This window comes from Wyeomyia smithii, chromosome 3 (assembly GCF_029784165.1).
Source record: "Wyeomyia smithii strain HCP4-BCI-WySm-NY-G18 chromosome 3, ASM2978416v1, whole genome shotgun sequence".
Taxonomy (NCBI): domain Eukaryota; kingdom Metazoa; phylum Arthropoda; class Insecta; order Diptera; family Culicidae; genus Wyeomyia; species Wyeomyia smithii.
Window position 1 is genome coordinate 181291303 of NC_073696.1, and position 22819 is coordinate 181314121.

At 39.5% G+C, this 22819-nt stretch overlaps 3 protein-coding genes across 4 annotated transcripts; all 3 read right to left on the minus strand.

Moving 5' to 3' along the window:
- Positions 1 to 267: 267 nt before the first annotated feature.
- Positions 268 to 984, minus strand: LOC129728895 (uncharacterized). Its single transcript, XM_055687368.1, has one exon. It carries the CDS (start codon positions 982 to 984, stop codon positions 268 to 270), a length of 717 nt encoding a protein of 238 aa, XP_055543343.1.
- A 6018-nt stretch (positions 985 to 7002) lies between these two features.
- On the minus strand, positions 7003 to 9284 carry LOC129731516 (SAM50-like protein CG7639). Its single transcript, XM_055691591.1, has 7 exons — positions 9044 to 9284; positions 8794 to 8966; positions 8554 to 8735; positions 8358 to 8496; positions 7607 to 8147; positions 7427 to 7553; positions 7003 to 7365 (listed from the first exon to the last, which is right to left on the minus strand). The coding sequence occupies exons 1-7, from the start codon at positions 9062 to 9064 to the stop codon at positions 7214 to 7216; spliced, it is 1335 nt and encodes a 444-aa protein (XP_055547566.1). The 5' UTR covers positions 9065 to 9284; the 3' UTR covers positions 7003 to 7213.
- A 1579-nt stretch (positions 9285 to 10863) lies between these two features.
- LOC129731518 (OTU domain-containing protein 5) lies at positions 10864 to 22523 on the minus strand. Of its 2 annotated transcripts, none has more exons than XM_055691593.1 (7): positions 22089 to 22523; positions 21929 to 22011; positions 12883 to 13372; positions 12586 to 12742; positions 11872 to 12523; positions 11633 to 11811; positions 10864 to 11558 (listed from the first exon to the last, which is right to left on the minus strand). In XM_055691593.1, exons 1-7 carry the CDS (start codon positions 22233 to 22235, stop codon positions 11410 to 11412), a joined length of 1857 nt encoding a protein of 618 aa, XP_055547568.1. In that variant the 5' UTR covers positions 22236 to 22523; the 3' UTR covers positions 10864 to 11409. The 2 variants fall into 2 exon arrangements, with proteins under 2 accessions (XP_055547568.1, XP_055547567.1); XM_055691592.1 differs by having other exon boundaries at positions 11630 to 11811.
- Between the last annotated feature and the right edge of the window lie 296 nt (positions 22524 to 22819).

A 22819-nucleotide genomic window follows, 5' to 3' on the forward strand; every position in this document is an offset into this window, starting at 1 on the left:
GATTTGATTGGAGCAGCAGCTGCCTGGAAAGCAGTTTCGCAATTGTCTAGGATTTGGCACCTAGTTTTCAGATACTCTATGGTTTGCTTGTACTTCGGGAGTTCTCCCTTTTTCATTGTAGATTCCCAAGATTGACGTGTGGTACTATCTAATGCCGAAACGATAAGGAATACAAAAAAATGCTCTGCAGTACCGTTGATTTCTTGATCGAGATAACGAAGGCTTTCGATATGATTGGTCGCTTCATTCACGAGGGCACGTAGTTCTTTATACGATGGTGATGACATTGTCTCTCAAGGATAACAATCCGCGGTAATGAGTCTCGATAATCGCACGCTTGTTGTCGTAGCGATCCATAAGTACATCCCAGGCTTGTTTGTAATTACCTTCACTCAGAATTTTAGCATCCAGAGCTCCGGCGGCATTTCCAATAAGCGCTTTATCAAGATGATATAGCTTAATTGCATCTGTATCCCCGGAGTTTGCCATCAGATCATTAAAAATAGCCTTAAACTTCGGCCATGCGGCATAACTTCCGTCAAATGTTGGAATTGGCATCTTTAATGGTTGCTGTTGAATAATAACTGGTTGAGCTGGTTGGTTTATTGGAGACTCTGGCACCGCTGTATTCTTTGCTGCCAAAAGTAACTCCTCTACGGCATTGCACACGTCATAATATATGCTCTCGAACCCAGCATATTCCTCTTCTTGCTGATCCAAAGCATCGTCCGATACAAAGGAAAGTACCTTACTGTGGAATCCACTGTACTCCGAATATACAGCAGACAGATTTTTCGACAGCACATTTAATTGTGCCAATCCAATATTAGAATTAGTGATAAGTGTACGTTGAATCCGCACCAACTTTTGTTTCACTTGTGAGCGCTGACGGCACTCGGGATTCATAGTAATTCCTTCTTCGAATCCATGAAACGACGCAGATCCGTCACTATCACCGTTTTCCGAACGCGACGGCGAATGCATTACGGGCATTCTCGAAAATTCTACTTCAAACGCGCGCGAACACGTTCAAACACGTTTACTTTTGCTTTTACGCTTTAGCCACAATCGCAGTTGCTGTAGCAGGTTCTTCTACCTGCGGGCGAGTTGATAGCACAGAGCGACTGCGTTTTCAATTCTCTTTTGGTAGGAAAATAACGCAGCACGGATTTTGCTTCTTCCGGGTGGCTCGTGATCCGGTTCGAAGGACCAAATTGATGTTCGCACTGGAACGTCTTGTGGTGGACTGTAAACACCAGAGGGGAACGGAGTTTGCAATTGGCTCAAAATTAACTCTAATTAGTCCTGAAAAGAACTGGGGGAATTGCCTTTTGCTCAGCTCCAAAGGAGGAAGAATGCAGGAAAAACAACTTTGCTGCTATGCTACCAACTATTTATTCTCTTCTTTGATCTTCTGCTACTGCTGCTACGATGTGAATGGTTGCGCGACAAAAAACTGAATGAATGCTTTCCCTTTCAGAGGGTTCTTTTATAGCAGCTGCGGTGGCTCGCATAGATGCTGCTTGATGCTGATTGGTCGTGGTTAGTTTTGGTGGGGAGACGGAACAACGGTATACCTTTTAAAAGTGTAGTATTAAGCACAAAATCCGTCGTCATTAGTGATCAGTCAGTCATTAGTCAGTCGATGCTTGGCATTCAAGCGATACAGGCTTGTTTTTCGGATTGTTCGTCAAAGTTATTTTGCAAGTGTAGCATTTACCTGCAATATTTTGTGATTTTGTCAACCATCGCTGTATATTTCTCGAATAGAAAAGTAACAGACTACATACAGCGAATAGGAAGTGCAAAAAGAGAACACAACTGATGGCGGCGGCGGCGTGCTGGGATCCAGGTAGCCAATATCCTGAGATTGGAACTGTGCCTCAGTGGATGTATAATAATAAATTTGGTCAACTTAACATTCTGCAACTGGAAGCTGACGACAAAGCGGAACTAAACCCCTTCTTGGTCGGAAAATGTCTGGAAGCCTGCGTTGGTGAGATTGAAGGAGCAACTACGGAGAATGATGGAAAAAGATTTGTATTGCGAGTGCGAAACCCGGAACAAGTGCGAAAACTTCTTGCATTAAAAGAACTGAAACAAGATGTGGGACAACCGAGCGTGGCCGTCTCTGTGATTTTACACCCAACACTCAATAAGAGACGCTGTGTTATTACCTGTCGTGAAATCGTAGAGATGAGCGAAACTGAATTAGTGGAAGAGTTTAAAAGCCAAGGAGTTATTGCTGCCAAACGATTCACTGGGCTCGTGGAAAGAATTCACTGATGGAAAGAAACAAAACCTCCCTACGGTGGTCCTAACTATCGAGGGCACCACCATCCCGGAAGTCATCAAGGTTGGTCCACTGAGAATTAAAACTCGAGTGTTTATTCCTGAGCCGACGATTTGTTTCACGTGCTACAAATATGGACATACTAAAAATCGTTGCAAAGCTGCCGCTCGATGCCGAAACTGTTCGAAAGTGCATGACTTTGATGAGGAATGCAAGAATAAGCCCCACTGCCTTAATTGCAAAGGAGAACATGGACCTTCCAGCAGGAAATGCCCAGTCTACCTAGCCGAAAAAGAAATCACCAGAATCAGAGTGACGAAAGGAATCGACTACAAAGAAGCCGTCGCGCAATTCAACGCAGGGGCAGGATCTTACGCCGAAGTGAGCAAAGTTCAACAGCGACTGAAAATCAACGATAACAATGCAGTAGCAGACCTGATCAAACAGAAGGACGACATGATCCAGAAGCTGATGGATACCGTGGCCAACCTAACCAGTAGAATTAAGGAACTCGAGCAGACTAAAAAAGACAAGAAGCAGAAGAAACAACAGAAGAAGAAGATTGTGATTGAGGGAACCGACCAGGACATCGAAGACGAGATGGACACTGACTCTAGTCTGCAAACAGCTAAGACAGTAAAGGTAAGTGACACTTCTTCCAAAGTGAATTTACTTCCGGTATCAAACTCTAAAACTGCCCACAAAAGACACCCTACCACTGAAATCATTCCCCCTTTAGTTAAAAAATCATCGGAACAAATGACCGTTGAAGTTGACAGTTCTTCCAATCCCGATTATCTCTTCTCCACTGACTCATCTTTTAAACTACCCAATTATGGCTTGCCCTTCAAATCAAACCACTAATCGATACTTAACCAACCCACCTGCCACTTTAACAAATCTTGCAATACAATGGAACTTATTTGGTTAAAAGGAAGACTCGCTGAACTACAATTATTAATTTCTCAATATAACCCTCTCATTATTGCCTTACAAGAAACCTTATCTCCTAAGTCTAAACTTCCTTCTAACTATCAAAGGTTATACCCTTTACATCCACGAAAACTCAAGCAATCCAAATATAAATGGTGTTGCAATAGCTGTTAACTCAGAATTCCCTCACCGCAAATTGTCTATCTCCACTCCACTCCAAGCAATAGCAATCGAAATTGACTTTCCCATCAAAGTTACAATAATCTCAATCTATCTTCCTAGTTCAATTAATACTCATCGGCTTAGAAAAGAGCTTCGTGTACTTTTAGACCAAATCTCAACCACTACCATCCTACTGGGTGATTTTAATGCTCACTCCACTTCATGAGGTGGGCACAGAGATGACCACAGAGGAAAAATCCTCGAAGTTTTCTTTCAGGAACAAAATCTCATTCTTTTAAATGATGGTAGCCCTACACGCATTAACCCTTCTAATGGCAACACATCTGCATTAGATCTGTCTGTCGTATCTTGGAGCCTATTAAACCGATTATCATGGAAAGTTCACGATGATTCTTGTGGTAGCGATCATGTACCTATCATAGTCACTCTCAATCGTCCCTGTCCTATCTCTGCAGCTCGCCCGAGGTGGAAATATGAGTTGGCCGATTGGTCTAATTTTCAACGTGAAATAACCATTCGCTTTTCTAATAATCTCCCCTCCTCTCCTGAATCTTTCACTTCTACCATACTTGAAGTAGCTCGAAGTCATATCCCCAGAACCAGTGGCAAACCCGGGAAGAGGTCAGTGCATTGGTGGAACCCTGAAGTTGAAAAGGCCATCAAACTACGTCGAAAAAAGTTAAGAGCTCTTCAAAAGACTCCCAAAGAAGACCGTCAGAAATCCTTGAAATTAGAAGAGTTCAAAATAGCCAGAGGAGCTGCTAGAGAGGCAATTTCTAGGGCTAAGTCTGATAGCTGGAAAAACTTTATATCGGCAATAAACCCAGAAACTACTTCCAAGGAATTATGGGATAGAGTAAATCGTCTCAGTGGCAACCGTAACAAAGCTCCCATTAAAATCAAAATTAATAACCAGATCTCCGATGATCCTTCTTCTATTTCCGAACATTTAGCTGATCATTTTGCTTTTGCTTCTTCGTCCTCTAATTACAAACATAAGTTTTTAACCAAGAAAAATTTATCAGAATCCTCACCTCCTTGTTTTGAAACAAACTTAGACCTTCCATTGAATATAGATTTTTGTTTTTCGGAACTTGAATGGGCTCTACGCAGAGTTAACGGCTCATCGTCAGGACCTGACGACATCGGATACCCTCTCCTTAAGAATCTACCTCACTCTGGTAAAATAATTCTTTTATCTCTGTACAACGACATATGGGACAAAGGGAAAATCCCTCCTGATTGGAAAATTGGTCTAGTGATTCCTATTCCTAAACCTGGAAAAGATCGCAGTGAGGCTGATAGTTATAGACCCATCACCCTAGTTAACTGTATTGGAAAAGTACTTGAGAAGATGGTAAACCGGCGTCTCTTGAAAGAACTCATTTCCAGAGACCTTCTCGATAGCAGACAGTTTGCTTTTCGCCCAGACAAAGGAACCGATGATTATTTCACTGAACTGGAAGATCTTATTGAGAGTCACCTTCAACGGGGCCATCAAGGTGATTGTGTCTCGCTCGACTTGTCGAAAGCTTTCGATCGTACATGGCGTTACACTATGTTGAAATCCATGGAAGAATGGGGCATTAAAGGCCGCATGGGTCTCTTCATTCGAAATTTCCTGGAAAACAGGAAGTTTAAGGTACTCATTGGAAACACACAATCCGAAACCAGACTACAAGAAAATGGTATACCCCGAGGTTCAGTGCTATCCCCTACTCTTTTCCTCATTTGTATGCAGTTTCTTTTTGCCGATGATATTTTGTTACTTTCCTTCAACCCTTTCAAATCCTTAGCCCGTAATAGACTACAATCTGCGGTTAACACCGTAGCTCATTGGGCTGATGAAATAGGTTTTACCATCTCTCCCGAAAAATCCCAGCTGCTTCACATTAGTTCCAATAGAAAAGGTATAAGTAAGCTTCGAGATATTAAACTTAATCAAGTAATTATCCCCAGTAAACCAACTCTCAAAATTCTTGGTGTATATCTTGATAGACGTCTTAATTTTAAAGAACATGCTAATGCTGTTAGAAAAGATACCATAAATAAAATGCGGGTCATCAAGATAATTGGATCTCGATCCTATGCCCATAGGTCCACTATGCTCAAACTTGTAAATGCTTGGCTGCTTCCTAAAATCTTCTATGGAGTTGGACTCTACAGTAGAGGAGGTGAATCAGTATTAGGAAGACTCCTCCCGCTGTACAATCGCGCCATTCGTTCTACTTCAGGTGCCTTCATCACTAGCCCTACATCTGCTATCATGGCAGAATGTGGTCAACTGCCTTTCAAATACTATCTTCTTTTTTGCCTTGTCAGGAAATCCATTCGATGGTTGAGCATTACCGGTCAAAGCGACGTTCCCCTGGTAAATAGAACTTTACAACTTTTCCAATCTACAACCCGCTCTAATCTTCCACCGATTGCTATATTACCTAGAACTAAAACCCGACCTTGGAACCAACCCTCCCCTTCCATAGACCTCTCTCTTCTCAACACTTTAAAAGCAGGTTACACTCCTTCCATAGTTCAACAGTACTTCCATCAATTAGTTTCCGACAAATATCAGAACTACCACCACATATATACTGACGGATCTGTAGCCGACGGCAAGGTTGGTTATGGTATATTTTCGGAATCCTTAAACTTGAATATAAGTTCCTCTCTCCCCTCTATCTCTAGCATCTACAGTGCCGAGGCCTTCGCCCTAATGAAAGCCTCCGAAATATGCCTAGACCTCAATAAAAAAACTGTCATATTCAGCGATTCAGCCAGTTGCCTGCAGACTTTAAATTCTGATTCATCCTCCCATCCTTGGCTAACTAAAACTGAACTAACGTCCATTAGTAATAAAGTCACTCTCTGCTGGGTTCCCGGACACTCTGGAATTAATGGCAATGAAGTTGCTGACAAGCTTGCCGGTTCAGGTCGAGAAAAACCGGTTGATTTACTTCCTCTCCCCGCTATTGATGTCTCAAGATGGGCTAGAAACAGAATAAGGGACTCTTGGGATATCGAATGGTTTAAAAACACTTCATGTAGTCTAAGAAGGTTCAAACTGTCAACTCTTTGTTGGCCCGACAATAAAATCCCGGCTGTTTGCCGTATTTTAACCCGCTTACGTATTGGCCACACACGCCTTACCCACAGTTATAGACTAGATTAAACTAATCCCCCTAATTGTATTACTTGTGGCTCCCCCCTAACCATACACCATATCATAACTGACTGTAGAGCTTTTGATACCGAACGATTTAACAACAACATTCCCAATACTTTGGAAGAAGCTTTGTCACTGCCTAACGAAAAAAACTTAATAAAATACCTTAAAGACACTGACCTTTATAAAAAAATATAGATATAATGATTTTTTTTATAAAAAGATATAGATATTAAGATTTTTTTTATATAAAAAGATATAGATATTAAGATTTTTTGTGATAAACTAAAAATGTAAATTTGTGTAAGGAGGTGAATGACTCCTATGTTAAAACCTCAATAAAATCAATAATAATAATAATAACAAAATCCGTCGTATAACGTGTTAGCGATCTAGACTTCCAGAGAATGTCATTTTTCCTGGATAATAGTTACTCTTTTAGGAATTATTCATTCAAACAAAATATTGCATTGTACATTTGTATGAAGCGAACAAATGTTTCGCACTCAGATTGTTAGATTACTGTGAAACACAACAAATGACTTTTGATAAAAACTTCTCGGTTTTAATCAACCAGGATGCGAAAGGAAGAAGGTAGCAGTAGCAAGGCTATAGCGGTTTTATTTCGAATGACTATCTACCTAAATGAACTCATAGCCGATACCAAACTGAAATCCTTTTTTAACACGATCTCCACTTTCAAAAGAGAGAGGTTGGCAGTAGTTGAACTCAATGCGCGCTTTTTGGCCTATCCTAAATGCTATTCCAGCTCCAGCAGTACTTCGCAACTTATCTAAAATAATAAAAGGAATCATTGCAATCTTTGTGACACCCATTAATTTTTCTATTGTTACCAGTAGTGAATGTATTACACGTTCCAAAATTGTAAAACAAATGCGTCCTAAAAAGTTTACCGAAACCGCCAAAGTAACTACTGAAAGGTAAAGGACTCCACAGATGCAATCCAGATGCCCAATAGGACTGAAGAGGAAAAAATCAAAACCGAGTTCAACGAAATTATGTTGTGTAATTACCGTGCAACCAGCGGCTACCCCTTCGCGATAGGGACCAGCTCCGGCGAGTTCAAATCCACGCAGGGATTGAGGACCACCCAGGAAAAATAAAGAATTAATCGGAATCGCTTCTTTTCGTGCATCGTTCAGCAACATTCCAACTCGTCCGCTCATTTGGAGTGAAATTCCCGCAAAAAGTGGCACGTTCAACTCACAGTGAACGTCGGATTTCATCACGCCGAATTGAGATAGTGTGCTTCCCATTAGTTCATTTGTGGTTTTTATTAGAACACCATTCGAAGGAAATACATTGCTGTCACGGCCCTCGAAAGTACCAATGTAACGAATAATGCTAGCCAATTTTGGTCCGCAATGTTCCCGCACAAAAAACGGTGTTGTCTTGTTCATTGCCACTATTTCCTTCATGCCAACCTCATATTGGAAACTATTGCTCAAACCAAATGGTAACGTGAATGAGAAATCTAGCAACACTCCAGCCTCTTCCGTTCGGAACTTTGTCCAGGGGGTTGGGGAAGAGTGTTTGAAAACTGATATTGATGTTCTGGAAGTTAATTGATTAAATTAATGAAATCGTTTACATTACACACATTTCTCTTCATCATCTACATTGGATCAAACATGATATACCAAATTATAATATATTTTTTGGCTTTGTTTTCGGTAATTTTTTGCTTATGAGGTATTTCTCAAGAGCAGCGGTACTTTTCTAATATTTTTTAGTATCGAAATAAAATTTAAAAGTAACACTTACTCTGGATTGTATTCACCGACATTGGTGTGGTAGTACGGTTTTGTAAAGCGCAGATTAAGTACACTACTTTTCACATAGCTGTAACTGTAATTCAGACTAACCCGTTCTCCTCGACCAAACACATTAGGAGATGTCAGTTCTGTGAATTGAGAAGTTGTTATAACAATTCCCACTTTATGTTGTAAACAAAAATCACCTGCAGTAAGTGCCCCATCATTTTGTCCAAGTTCTGTTCCGACGCTACCGGTCAGGCGAGACAGCTCGTCGCCGCAGAACGTCACCTCGTAACCGTTTTTAGTTGCCTCACTTCCTTTGCTGATGTCGATGTTAATTTTTAAATTTTTAAAAACACCTAGCTGCAATAAATTATCTTTTGCACTGGAAAAGTATAACAAGCATTATTCGACAATCGATATTAATATCCATCATGACGAACTTTGTCGTTTCGATGATGATGTCCTGAAAGTTTGAAGCTTTGAACAGGTTCTCGACAGCACGTCTAACGTAGTCATCGTAGGTCCTGCTCAAACCGCTAATATTAATGCGATCTACTCTCGCTTTAAAGCGGGTGAAATCAATGTTGTTTTTCTGGTCAGCAGCTGGAGATTCCTGTAAAAAAAATTATAACATCATTGGTAAATTTATAACATCAGTGTTGCATAAAACAGCTGTTCTCTTCTATCTACCTTTGATTTACCGCTCCCCATCCTAAAAGCTGGAATGCTTTCGGATTATGTAATTTTTTTTCGAAGCCTTAGTGCTTTCTCTCCGCTTCGCAAACGTGTGAAATATAAGGTAATATTTTATTTTTAGAATTAAATCATAATCTTTATCGGTAAACTACACATTTTATTCGTAAATCGAAAGCGGCTTCACGCATCACATGCAACCGATAGAAATCACATCACATTCATGAATGATTTTGACATTTCGTTTCACTACCGTCTTCTAAGCAATGCGTTGCATATGTAATGAGATTTTTTTCAAAAAAGTTAAGCAAGAAACTACTTGTATGCAACTTAGAATGAAAGGTATTGGGTCAAAATAAAAAGCACAAAACTATAAAAGGCCTATGCACGAAAATGTAATAAGCTCTGTATTAGAGATGGTCGGGTATGGGAAATTTGTTACCCGTACCCGACCCGTACCCGACTCAACGAAAATTTTCAAACCCGTACCCGACCCGAACCCGAAGTCTGGTTTGTTTAAAATACCCGTACCCGACCCGAACCCGAAAAATATCTATTCCAACTACCCGTACCCGACCCGTACCCGATAGAAAAAAACGCCGAAATTGCCGGTACCCGACCCGTACCCGACCCGTCCTGGATTTTTTTTTTAAATTTTTTATTTCAAAATGCCTGGGTACCTCGCACATTTTATGCACTGATTGTCATATGTGGTCTCTCGAGATGATGGCCGGAGTTAGGCTAGAACCGAGTGTGCGTGTGAACGAATGATAATGAACCCAGAGTTTCAGGCGGGTGGTCCACTATAAGGAATCGGTCCATTATGAAAAGTGCATGTCTGGTAAAGTTTAAAATAAACGACGAGTTTTATAAACACATTAAAGGGTCAAACGAATTTCGAAAGGTCAAAATTAATATAGTTTATAACGTGAGAAAAATTTTATAATTCACTGCATTTGCCAAAAACCTGTAATTTTGAGTATAGATTCGGTGTCATCGATAATTGAATTACCCGTACCCGACCCGTACCCGACCAATTGAGAATTTTTCAAACCCGTACCCGACCCGAACCCGAAGCCTTGGTTTTTTAATTACCCGTACCCGACCCGAACCCGTAAAATATTTTTTGGCGTTACCCGAAACCCGACCCGAACCCGTCGGGTACGGGTTTCGGGTAAAAATACCCGTACCCGATCATCTCTACTCTGTATTGGCTAATATGAGGCAACTGTCCCTCAGGCCAACAAAATCAAACCGAAGAAGAAGAAGAAGAAAATGTATAACCGCAATTTTTGTGGTTTACAATCAAGTTTATCAACACTAACGAATCATTTCTTTTTTCAGTACAATATTTTTTTACTTTTTCTATATTGTACTAAGCGGCAAGTTCAGTATACTCTGTATCTCTGTATAAATATGCGTGTATGTTCGGTTCGAGTTTGAACATTTTTAAAAGTATCGCGTTCGCGTCGGGTACGGGTTTGAAAACCTGAAACCCGACAATTTCAAAAGAGCATAACAATAAGATAATGGTGTCTTATATTATGCAACTTTAAAAATTACTGACATTTCAATATCATTCAAGATTCAAAGTTCAGGGTGATAAAATCGACCCCCACAAAAATCTCGGGTTCGGGTTTCACTTTAGACGTAATTTTAAATTCAGATCTAAGGTCTAAGATCTAAAACAGGATAGGGCTTTAATAGCATATCGATAAAATTTGTCATATAGTTCGCCATGTTATAAACATCACAAATCAATCAATCAATTCACACTGAATTTGTAAGTGATATTTCAAATAACAAAGAACACAGAATGCAACCTCACTTTAAATTTATTTCTGTGGTATTTTCATTTCAAACATATAGCTCACGCTCTAACTAAAGCGTCTACACTTATGAATGTCTTTATTCTACATAATAGCGTATATAATAATTCACTTATGATTAGTAAATAAACTCCAGCAAAATCGTATTTAAATTTTGAAGAGAAATTCAATATGCTAAAATGGTGTTCCGCCGTCGTTCGGGATCTTTCGCAATTGCTTTTTGTTGAAAAACAAAAATTTTGATACTAGGTGATACGCGGAGGAAATGAGGATCGATGAAAAGATTACCTATAACAGCTGTGCACACTCCTTATTCCACGGAACTTGAGTAATACAGTAATTCTAACACTGCAGCTTACAGGGTCTCGAAGAAAGTAAACATTAATGAGACTTCACTTAGTTATTAACAGTGCATAAGTTAGCAAATATTGTTGCCTTAATGCCTTCTACCGTTACATGAAGATAATATTTTCCGAAAATAGAAAAAAAAACCTCTTCCTTGTGCCTGTCTGGATTGCTACTCATTTCACTAATTTAAGGCGACGGGGAATCGTATTCTTCATCTGTGGTGCCATATCTGTCCTCCTGGGATCCTTTTGTTCGGTCACATCGTTTTACGAAATCCATAGCCGACTCTGCAAGGGCCTTTTGTATCATCTCACGCTCGCTCAATTGTGCAAAACCTGTTGAGAATAAGACATACAACAAAAACCACAAGAAGCATTGCAATCATTAAACAATTGACGCTACTCACTACCATCTTCAGTATACGAAGATTCCAGTAAGGACTGATAAAATTCCGAAACTGGCTCGCTGCGGGTTTCATTCTTTGCCGTGCCCGATGTGCTTGCACCTATATCCGATTCGCCTTCGCTCGTTTTATTACCGCTTAGCTTTGATTTTTTAGAAAGAATGTCTGCGTTGGATTTGTCCACTCTGTGAATATGAATATTAGATACGACAACTGTTCAAATGGCTATTACTTTGCATACTTACGGTGAATTTAGGTTCCGTTTCTTTCTCCTATTACAATTGTTAAAGTAATAAGGAACTGAACAGGATGACTCAGCTAAAGAGCAATCCAGATCAAATGAACTGTTTTTCGAGCTGGAGGAGCTTCCTTGATTAAACGATAGATTCGATGGCGCAGGAGACGCTGATTTGCGAAGTTCTCGTAATAGCGTGTCAGGGTAGGTTGTTGCAGTTTCTAAGTTATGCTTTGGCGATTTTTCTGGACTAGTCGCCGTGCTGCAACCTCCACCACCACTGACATCGCTAGATGTGATAGTGCTAGTGCTTTTACTATTTTTACCGGGGTTATTGCGCATATTGTCACGGCACCATTGGAGATAGGATTCTCTAGCTATCTGTTCTTCTATAGCCTCATTGGTGGCTTCCCAATCGGTAGTCTTCAACTTATCCTCGAACATAGTTTGTTCAATCTCTAACTCTTCGCTCATTCGAACAGCATCTGCAACTTGTTTAATGTCTAACTCATCTGGCCGATATCCTGCTAAACCTAAACCAACTCCTACTGATGCTTTATATGGATCCATAATCGCATTGTAGTGAGAGCAACGCTGGTACGACAACCGCAATGGTTCATTTCCGTTGTTAATTTGATCGGAATTAAAGATATTGATCGGTTCTACGGAAAGCAATTCAATAATCAAACATGCCAAGATCAATAAATGAAAATAACTGTCATACCTAACTGGTAGCAATACAATTCGACTGAGCGGTTGTACATTTCAGACATTGCTTGAATCTCTATGTGATTACCATGGACATGATTCGCTCGTTTTCGAGAAACGTAATTGTCTATATCTTCCGTTACAAATTGTGCAAAGTATTCCCGATTTTGGTACTAAAGTTACAGAAAATATAATTTATCTAGTAACAAAATATAAACTAGAACTATACTGCCTCTGTATTGATAGTTATCCCATGTTTATAGAAAACTTAATGGACATTGGGACAACTATGTGTAGAGCGGTATATACTTACAATATAATCCATCGTTTGCTGTCTGATGACTTCGTGCATATCTTGATCACCATAAATTTGCAGTGATATGGCACGAAATAGACAGGCGCCATCTTCAACCATCTCCTTAAGAATGAATCCGCGGTCAGACATTATTTTAGCAAAAGCTTCATCGCGTTTCTTCCATTCGTCCGGGGTAAGCTGTGCGTCTTTTTGACCAATATGTTCGTCACCGCTGTTGTACCCGGAGAGTGCTTCATCGATCGCCGCAGATAAATTATTGATCGAATTGTTACTGCCGCTGCCTGTGGCCACGCCAATATTGCTTACAGCAGGGACGACGCTTTTAGGAGAACGACCACCTGCACTTCCCAGCGGGCTAGAACAAGCTGGGGTCGTTTGCTTTTTGGTGCTTACAGAAGGCAAAACTGCTTGATAGTTAGGTGAAGCATTTTTATCTCGCTCTCGATTTTCCCTTTTGTGATGGTGTTCACGTTTGATACGACCGAGACTATACAAACGATAAAAAATAGTTTATTCGTTGGTTCATCTGAAGTGATTAGATTTGAGGCCTACTAAATGCTTAACGCTTAACACTAATTGGGATATTTCTGTTCAGCAAACAATGAAAAAACAACATCCATTGTTTGCTACATATTAGAGCAAATCATTATTCGACGATTTATGTAACACGAGAGATATATCTCTGCGGTATGTTAAATGCCAACAGGGAATGCTCATCAACTTAGGAATTATATTCTCAAGGACATTGACTTATTTTATAGTACCTGATCTACGTGCGTTTTTGTCTTTGGGTGGTTGAATGTCCAAAGAATCTTGTGTCAAATACGGCAGATTGTCATTTGGCTGCAGCAAACTCTAGTATTGTCTAATAAAACATTAAAAGGTCACCAGTTTGTCTCTGATCAACATCTTCTGTTGATTTTCTTGAAAAATACCGCTAATAATAGAAAGGAATCGCGGGTAGTAATTCATGCCACTGTTCAAATTGATTCTTTGGAAAAAAAGTTGAAAAAGTAAACGGCCGTTTCAATCATAGTAGTCCCATGTTCTACACAAACCTTATATACGCTGGGACAAATATGCTTGGAAGGGCGGTTAGTAGTGTGACAATTATACAGGGTGGCAACATAGAAGTGATACACATATTCAAGTGCCTCTCGTTGAATTTTCTGTCACAGCATGACAAACATCTGAGCATGTTTTGAACAAGTTACGTGTTTACTGATTATTCGCAATAAATACAGTTACTGTTTAGTTCCGCTTTCAAAAAAATGCAATGGATTCAAACAGAGATCAATAAAGGATATTGCACCTACAAGCATTGACTAACATCGAGATAAGGAGGAAGCTGTCAAATCTGAATTTAAGCAGATTATTCGTCTACAGAACCATCAGGCGTTTTAAGGATATAGGCACGGATGTTACCAAGAAGAAACCTGGTTAAAAACGGAGTGTTCGGACTCCAGCGGTCATCAAAGGAAAATTTCCGGCGAAATCCAGCCCGTTAGACAAGAAAAATGGCGTGTGGGCAACGCCGACAGGGTTGCTAGATCTTGGTTGCTGCTGAAGACGCACGCAGGTCAAAACATTATTTTTTCGGACGAAAAGTTGTTTTCTCTGGAGGCAAATTTAAACAAGCAAAATAGCCGTTCATTAAGGCCGTCGGGATGCGGTATATTTTTCCAAATCTGTATCATATTTCCAGTTCGCTTATTTTTCGGTTCCCTTGCTGCACACATTGTCTGCCTTAATGATATTGAATATTAACGGGTAAAAGCCGTTGTTAAAAATATAAATTAATATACTTGCAACACGTTATCAAAAGCCATTTGCACCCTTACGCTAAAATGCTTTTCGGGGAAAGACAGTTTTTGCTTTCAACAGGATTCAGCACCAGCGCATAAGGCATCGATCGTACAGAAATGGTGTAAGCAGATTTTGCCCTGTTTCATCAGTTCATCTGAAGGGCCTGCATCGTCAACGGATCTTAACCCGATAGACTTCATTGTCTGGGGATACATGCTAGGAGAGTTGGACGACGTTAGACATTTGAGTGTGGACAGATTTAAAAGATCGTTTGGTGAAGATTTGGGATGAAATGCCGAACGAAGTTGTGCGTGCGGCTTGCAATGACTTCGGAAAGCGTCTACGGGCCGTTATCAAACACAAAGGTGAAAGATTGGACATATCATATCAACTAAGTAGATTGTAATTTTACTACTTATAGATGTTCGTGAAATCGATTCCGAAGAGAAATAAAAACTGGTTTGAGTTTTATGACATAAATAAAGTGTGTCACTTTCACGTTGCCACCCTGTACGGTTATTTACGCTGTGACAATACATAGATAGATTTTACGACATGTTTACAAACAAATATAAACATATTTTTGCAGATGCAAAAAGTACAGTTTATTTTAGTTGTTTCTCCATAAAAAAACACAAAACATATAGAATGTCGAATGTTACAGTTATGCGATCATAGGCAGTACACATACGGCCCAAAATTTCAAAATGTATGTTGTCACTACCGCTTATTCGGATTTAACTCAACCCAAAGGTTTGAGTAAACCTAGTACATATAAGTGGCGGCATTTGGCAAAAGGAACGAGGCATGGTATACTGCCGTAAAACGCAAATCAGTCCCATCTGCGAAATCATCGAACAGAGAAAACAGCGATAGAGGAATTGAAATGGTTAATTCAATAAAATACGATCCGCTTGAAATTTTGATGTTTTCTTCTCAGATTTATGGGTTTGAGGAATCGCGATGAAGTGTTCCGAGGGTTGTCGTGTACGATTGAGGATAGTGCAATAATGTCGACGTATTTTATTTAGCCTTCCCGTCGCGTAATAGTTATATTTTAAGTGCAAAGGGTGGAGTAAAAGGTAATACGAAATGTGGCGGTTTCGTATTATCGGTGAGAGTGACGTCAATGTTGAAATCCGTGAAAGATTCGTGCAATTTTGTGGCTAATTTGTGAGAGCTGCATTTCTTTTTCGGTGGCGGAGCACGTTTCCCGCTAGCCCTTGCCTTGCCATAAGTGTGTGTGAGTAAGTGCAAGGTTGCTCTTGCGTGCGGCACGTTCTCGCACCAGCATGATGGTTCAGAGAGGACGCGAGAATTAAAGGATAAGTATAAGTGTTGGTGACGGTTTGCCTGTGTTTTTTTTTTTTTTTATTTGCATGCAAAAGGGAACCAATGTTTTTTTTCTGCTTTTCACAATTCCTTTTGTGGGGATCCTACATTTCTGTATACTGAACATCGAAAATGTTTTACAGATTTCCAGTATAAAAGTCTGTATAAAAATTTGTAAATTTCGTAGAAAATCGTAGGAATCTATATGGCTTTACAAATCTGTAAACTGTATGGATGAGAAATTTATAATTCACAAATAAATTTAAATTTACATATGTGGCATCTCTGATTGTTATCGCGGTTTTTTAGATGCCGGTGGAATTTTCTCACTCAATCGTTTACAGTAGGTACGGTGCGTACTGGGGCCGATGCTGTTCGGATGACTGCGTCGAAACAGTTCGGGATGTGTTTTAACGCGCGTCAGTTTTCATTGTTGTTTTTTTTTCTCCTTGCGTGAGAAATAACGCATTTCGCGTCGCGTCCTTTGCAGTGTGGCGTCGGCCTAACATCGGCCTGTATTTTGAAGGGCGCGTTTGCAGTTCTGTATGTACATATACTTGTGTGGGAATTTTGTTTTGCACAGATTGGTCTGTGTTTGTGGCATCCCTGCTTGTGACCGCGGCTTCGTGGAAGCCAGTTTTGAATTTTTTTAATCTACCGATTGGGCCGAAACTGCGTCGAAACAGTTGCGTGTCAGTCTTCATTGTTGATATTATTTCCTCAGGTGAACGGAGGCGCTGTTACGAACATTTTGAGCAGTTTTATGCCCTTGTTTTATGATTTTTCTAGCTTTTGAGTAAATACTGAAACACATAGACAATTTTAAATTTAATTAAGTAGAAATCTTGTCGGTCAGCATGGCAAATAAATTTTGATTGCGATTGTTTTGGCATTTTGTTAAATCTAATTAGTACTCGGTCTTGTTAGATATGCATATTTGCATTTTTTTAAATTTTCTAGCTATGAATGCATGAAACTTTGCCAGTTTTTCATACTCAGTGGGTATCTTCGCTTTATTATTCAGGAAGTAAGTGGTAATCAACGCGAAATACCGTGTCTCCGCGCGTATACGTCGGTAAGAGGGAATAGAGCGGTCGCGCATAACTTTCCGGGGTAAACGTGTTTTCGGCCCAGGTGAGTTTTGCTCAAATATAGATTTTCGGTGTGTTGTGACTTACGAGGTGTACCAAACCATTTATTCGCAGACTGTCCACCCGTTGGTTCTATTCCAGCACGCAGTGATTCAGAGTAGGTTCCGTTCGTTCGATAAATATCGTAAATAATTAATCGCGACAAAACATTGTAATTAATCGCCACCAAATATCGCAATTATTTGCAATTAATATCAGGATTATACGCGACTCGTCTGCCGACGCACACATCTTTTTTTTTCTTTTTCTTTTTATTTCGTTCGATTCTAACGGCGATGGCCAAGCAAATAGGCCGTTTTTGAAGCTCTCTTGCTGACCGCTTGCAGTATGTGTTGAGGGCCTATATATTTACTTTTTTCTTGTTTTTGGTTAATGCATATCTGGTTGCTTCGTAACATTGTGTAGTCAGCTGAGATAAATCAATGAGAGATACGTTTCGGTAGTTGCATAATGACTTCATAAGCATATTTTCGAATATTTGAGTCTGTCTTGATTAGGTTATAGGTCCGGTATCCTCGCGTGCGCTTCATTTTTGCGGTGTTACATCATCAACCGGAATGAGTTCGGATCGCGTTATGATTTCCGTAGAAGATATAATGAACTCGTACGCGCGATATTTGTTATTATGAACCCGGTATTAGAACTCAGCGCATCGTTTACCAAAACGAAACCTGCTGCAAACCTTACCCTTTTCTCCAACATCCCAGTGATTTCTCGTGGAAGTGCAGAGGTGTTCTCGGCTTCCAATAAAGCGAGTATCACGTCAACATATTCCCATACACATTCCTTCTTTGACCTGCATTCGGATGCGGCCGGCGCTGGTATTGCCTAATATAAAGATTAAGGTCACCAGTTTTTACACATTGAGGATGAATGTTAATCCCAAGCATCATCCATTGGTTCTCTGTGTAATTACAGCTGATCTGGCAATAACGGAGTAGCAACCGCGGGCGGTCAATCATGCTCATGCTCATGCTTTCTCCTCAGATTTATGGGTTTGAATGTTTTTGATTATTATTAATACTCGGCATTCGCAGAGTAGATGTTCCGAGGTTTTGTTCCCAAGTCTGCTGAAGCGGCGCCTCTCATCATCGAGTTTACCTAACTTCTTGAGATGATGCTTGCTCGGACAGTGACCAGTTAAGAGTCCTGTTATCGTACTTAGGTCTTTGTTGTTGAGCCGGTTTTCTCGCAGTTTGGTATTGTATTTTTTTTATTGTCGTAAGCCAGCTACAGCATTTCAATTTTCTCTTATGATCCTCCTCTCCCATTCATCAAGTTCCGTTCTCAAAGCCCTTGATGAGACGTTACATAAAGGTTATCGTGCCAGTGAAACGGCTTTTTCATTGCCTTCAATTCCACAGCGTCCAGGTACCCAGTATAAAAAAATCTATTACTCTCATTATTATTATTTTTCTATATACACATGTGTGTATGCATGTGTTTGTACCCGTGTTTTTTATTCTCATTCAGCTGTCTTAACTGCGCGAATTTATTTGTTCCCAGTGTCAATCCCAGTTGCGATCTAATGGCAATTTTTTTATTCCACCCAGCTCACCCACTTTTGCTTGATTTTGACCCAGTATTGACCCGGCGTGCTGCCCAAAGTGCACCGTAAATTTGTCAGTTTCAATCCACCGCCGCACGTGCTCAGTTCATAAACAATTATCTGACATCTCTTTCTTACTTGCATCGTAAATCTTGATGCCGTTTCTTCATTCTTGGGTAGATTTGCACTGACCCAGTGTAATAAAAAACTCGCTAAAGCTGCTGTCAGAACGATTCTTCTTCGCTTTGATTCGACCCATCATTGCGCAGTTGGCACCCTGAAATGGATAGTTGCGCAGCGTATTTTAAGTCAGTTTTGGCACACCAATACATGAGCTTTGAATGTAGACAACTGCCTAGCATCTCTCTCATGATTGCGTCGTGAGTCGCAGTACCGTTTCATTATTCCAGGTGTTGGCACTGACCCAGTGGAGTGGATAAATTCGCTACCAGTTATACGTTTTTGGTAGAATTAATTTCATTGGGTGATGGTATATGTCGGCGGTCTGAATGTGGATGTCTGTGACAGTACTTCGGCTCTGTCGTTAACCACTCCCTTTTTTTTGCGGTTGCGAGAAAAAATGTTTAATAGATAACCAGAACAACCAAAAGAACCATGGCAAGCAAAGCAGTAACGCGGACGGACTTGCATGGGATATGTCGAAAGGTGCGACCGAGGATGACCGTTGCCCGTTTACCACCCCTGATCATTTTACCCACAATTCTCTTATACAGTTAGTAAAACTGCATTCGCAGGTTCTCCATTGTATACCCTTTCTTCAAGCTGAATCCTATAGTACTCCTGCTGACTTTCATCCTAACAAAAATAAGTCCCTCTTATAATAAATCTGGTCTGAGTAAAACGTATAACAGTTCTTCAGGGAAATGTAATTAAGATGCGGTCTTGGCTAGAAGAACGAGTTTTCGATAAGACTCCTTCCTCTTGACAAGATATAAATCCTACTTATGATAAAACTGACCAGAGGTGAAGCATTATGTGCCCCTTTAGGGAATTGTGATTGTGACGCGGTGTTGGTAGGAGGAACGAGGTTTCGATAAGACTTCTTTCTCTTGACACTATAGGTTCCTCTTAGAATTCACCTGGCCACAGAGGATCTAGTCTCACTCCAGGGATTTGTAATTTGGCGATATTGGTAAGATAGAAAAGGGGCTCGGTATAGTAGAGAAGTAAGCTTGAAACGAAAGGGTAAACTCTCACACACAAGCACGGATATAAATGATAAAAGAGTATCATTTACTTCGATAGTGATATTGCTAATAATATGAAGTGCGGTGTACAGAAAACACCTGGGCAATATCACAATAGATCAAATGTCTCTGGTCGCAGTGATGAGTCCACACAAAGAAAAAAAAAATGCACACAACACTGTCAAAGTTGCCGATGATGACGTTTTTACTGGTTGTGATAAATCGCATACTGCTGATGTTTAGTTTGATGTTTGTTTCAGCCATTTTCGAGCAAGTTTCCTGTTCTAAAAAGCTTTCTCTTTAATCTCTTGTAATTTAAGAATTCTGCCAGATTCGGAATTTTGGTAAACTGTTCCAGGGGAAGAAGCTTCAGATTTTTTTACTCTTATGATATTAGCTCTGAGCGAAATCCAAACTGTTCGTCTGCAAAAATTGGATTTTCGTCGAAGATCATTCTTTTAGGAACTGTGCTTATCGTAGAAAGGAAACAGATTGGTTGATAACTTGAAACTTCAGCTGGATTCTCATCCGGCTTTAAAATTGGAGTAATTTTTGCATTTTTTTATACTTTGGGGAAACATGCAATTTTGAAATTGCGCACTCTGGAAGTATTTATTAAAATTATATATTTAAAAACTAATATTCATTTTTAAATAAATTTAATCTCATTTAAGTTGGTTTCAATTACTTTTGCTGGCAAAAAAACCCTGGATAGAAGTTTGATTATAAACTTTAAAGACTTCAATAACTTAAAAAATTCAAATAGGTATGTAACTTGGCTGAGTAGACTACTCAATGTGCTGATAAAAAAAAAATAACATTGTTGAAATACTGTCATTCAAAATCCCTTTCAATCAAACTATTACTTTATCCCTTCAATACATTTTCATACATATCTTCTGAACTAAGTCTCTGATTAGCCTGAGACAAAAATGACGCTGTGACAAAAATGCGTTGAAAATTACACAGAATCTATCGTTCCAGGTGCAAGTAGATACGCTGACAAGTTCTTTTCAGGAAAAATTCAAATCTTCAGAACATAGGGTAGATGATGATTACCTCAGGTGTTCTATTTTCGTCACTTTTGCTGAACTAAAATCTGCTTTGCTCATCATCAAAGAGCAACTTGCTTTTACATGGAGATTGAAACACAACGTTTTTTAATGTACTTTCTTGTTTTACAGTGGTATAAGCGAACGTGGCAAAAATAGAAAAACTCACAAAGCCATCATCCACCGTATATACTTAGTATTTCAGGTTTGTAGCAAATAATCCCATTTTCGTAAAAAATAGGAGAACCACGTCCAACAGCAAGCACGTCAATGTTTTTTAAATATTAATCTATAAAAATTGAAAAAAAAAAATGAATTTAAATAATCTATTGAGCATACACCATTACTAGGGGGATAACCAATAATAGTGTCATGACAAACATTTCAATAACGAATGTAAACAAAGCTGCTGCAGTTGTTTAAGCTGTGGTGACGTCATGAGTTAATATGCCTCAAATTGAGTAATTGCATTTAGTGTCTCATGTCAAAATCATTCAACAGTAGAGTGTTTGATGAGATCAGTTCCATTAAATTCAGAGATATGTTGCATCCATCCATAATCATATGTTGCTTTTTTTTTAATCAAAATTACAAGAAACAAACTTCGTCTTCTATCATATTTATATATGATGCATCTCTGCGCCAAACTACGACAGCCATCACATGGCAAACACGGGAATGCAGCACAAGTGTAAAACGAAGAACAAAATTCTCATCGCATAGGTACAAAAATATCAGAAAAAATCAATGCTAGCTGGTCGTCCAAAGCAAGTCGTATTTTCAAAGCAATATGTGAGAGAATGGATAAGATGGCGATTATTTAATTTAAACTTGTTCTTATTCAAAACGATACATTTCGTTTTAACAATTTTTCTTTTCTAATCACTTAAAACTTGGTAAGAGGCATAAAGAAAACCAGAACAGACAATGCTTGTATGTACTTACTTTTTATGTGGGCTCCGTCTGTGTCGAACAGATTCACTATCAAAATTGTGTGGTGTATGAACCCTTTTCTCTCTTGGAAGTTGCTGGAAAACACGAAGAAAATAATCACAGTGTCCACGTACGCCATGGGATCGTCTGCTGCATAAGGCCATTATCTTACTTGACTTTCTGACGTCGACAGCTGATTCAGAACAACATTCCTGTGGGTGTTACGAACTACCGTTCCATTGTTGACCAAATTTTGTGAAGTGCCTTCCTGGCTTTCATCCTTCGAATTTTTCTGGTTCACCACTGGTTTAATAGTCATGATTATAACCAGCAGCAGCCACTTTCGTCCCTTAATCTCTTAATTTTTGCACAAGTAATGAAGTTTTCAGTGGTAGACTGTTTTCACTTCACTTCCACTTCCTCTAAATGAGTATTCGCATGTGACACAACGCAGAAAATGTAGGTAGCAGTCAAACTGCTTTGCTTTAGCCCGTAGCCATGACGAACTCACTCAATATGAAAAAAAAAAAGAAAATATTTACGTTTTGAAGCGACAAGGAGAAAAATGCACACGCCACAAAGAACCAACAACCCGAACGCAAGAAAGAGCAACAAACAACTGATTGACATTTAGCAGTTGTTATGTTGGTAGAACCCAATGTAACTGCGATATAGGTGCACTTACAACAAGTAACATTTGGATCATGAAACACTTTATAATCTTTTTTGCCTAAAAATCACTATATCGAGATATTTTCAATTTATGTCGAATTCGTTTTCGCGACGGTACTACATCGTTCCCGGAGTGCGTTTTTTAGCTTAAAAAAATACTCAAACGACACTACACCACAGACAAACAGACGTACAACGAATTTTTTTTTCGTGAATCAAAATAACGGTCAA

Excerpts from the sequence above, each read along its gene's own strand:
- LOC129731516 (XM_055691591.1), bottom strand. The coding sequence starts at position 9,064 with ATGGGGAGCGGTAAATCAAAG. Across the intron at positions 8,148-8,357 it reads GTCGGTGAATACAATCCAGA|AACATCAATATCAGTTTTCA; the intron begins GTAAGTGTTACT and ends ATTAACTTCCAG. Across the intron at positions 7,554-7,606 it reads GGGTAGCCGCTGGTTGCACG|TCCTATTGGGCATCTGGATT; the intron begins GTAATTACACAA and ends TTTCCTCTTCAG.
- LOC129728895 (XM_055687368.1), bottom strand. The coding sequence starts at position 984 with ATGCATTCGCCGTCGCGTTCGGAAAACGGTGATAGTGACGGATCTGCG.
- LOC129731518 (XM_055691592.1), bottom strand. The coding sequence starts at position 22,235 with ATGACTATTAAACCAGTGGTGAACCAGAAAAATTCGAAGGATGAAAGC. Across the intron at positions 13,373-21,928 it reads AGACGGAGCCCACATAAAAA|TCTCGGTCGTATCAAACGTG; the intron begins GTAAGTACATAC and ends TCGTTTGTATAG. Across the intron at positions 12,524-12,585 it reads ATTGTATTGCTACCAGTTAG|AACCGATCAATATCTTTAAT; the intron begins GTATGACAGTTA and ends TGCTTTCCGTAG.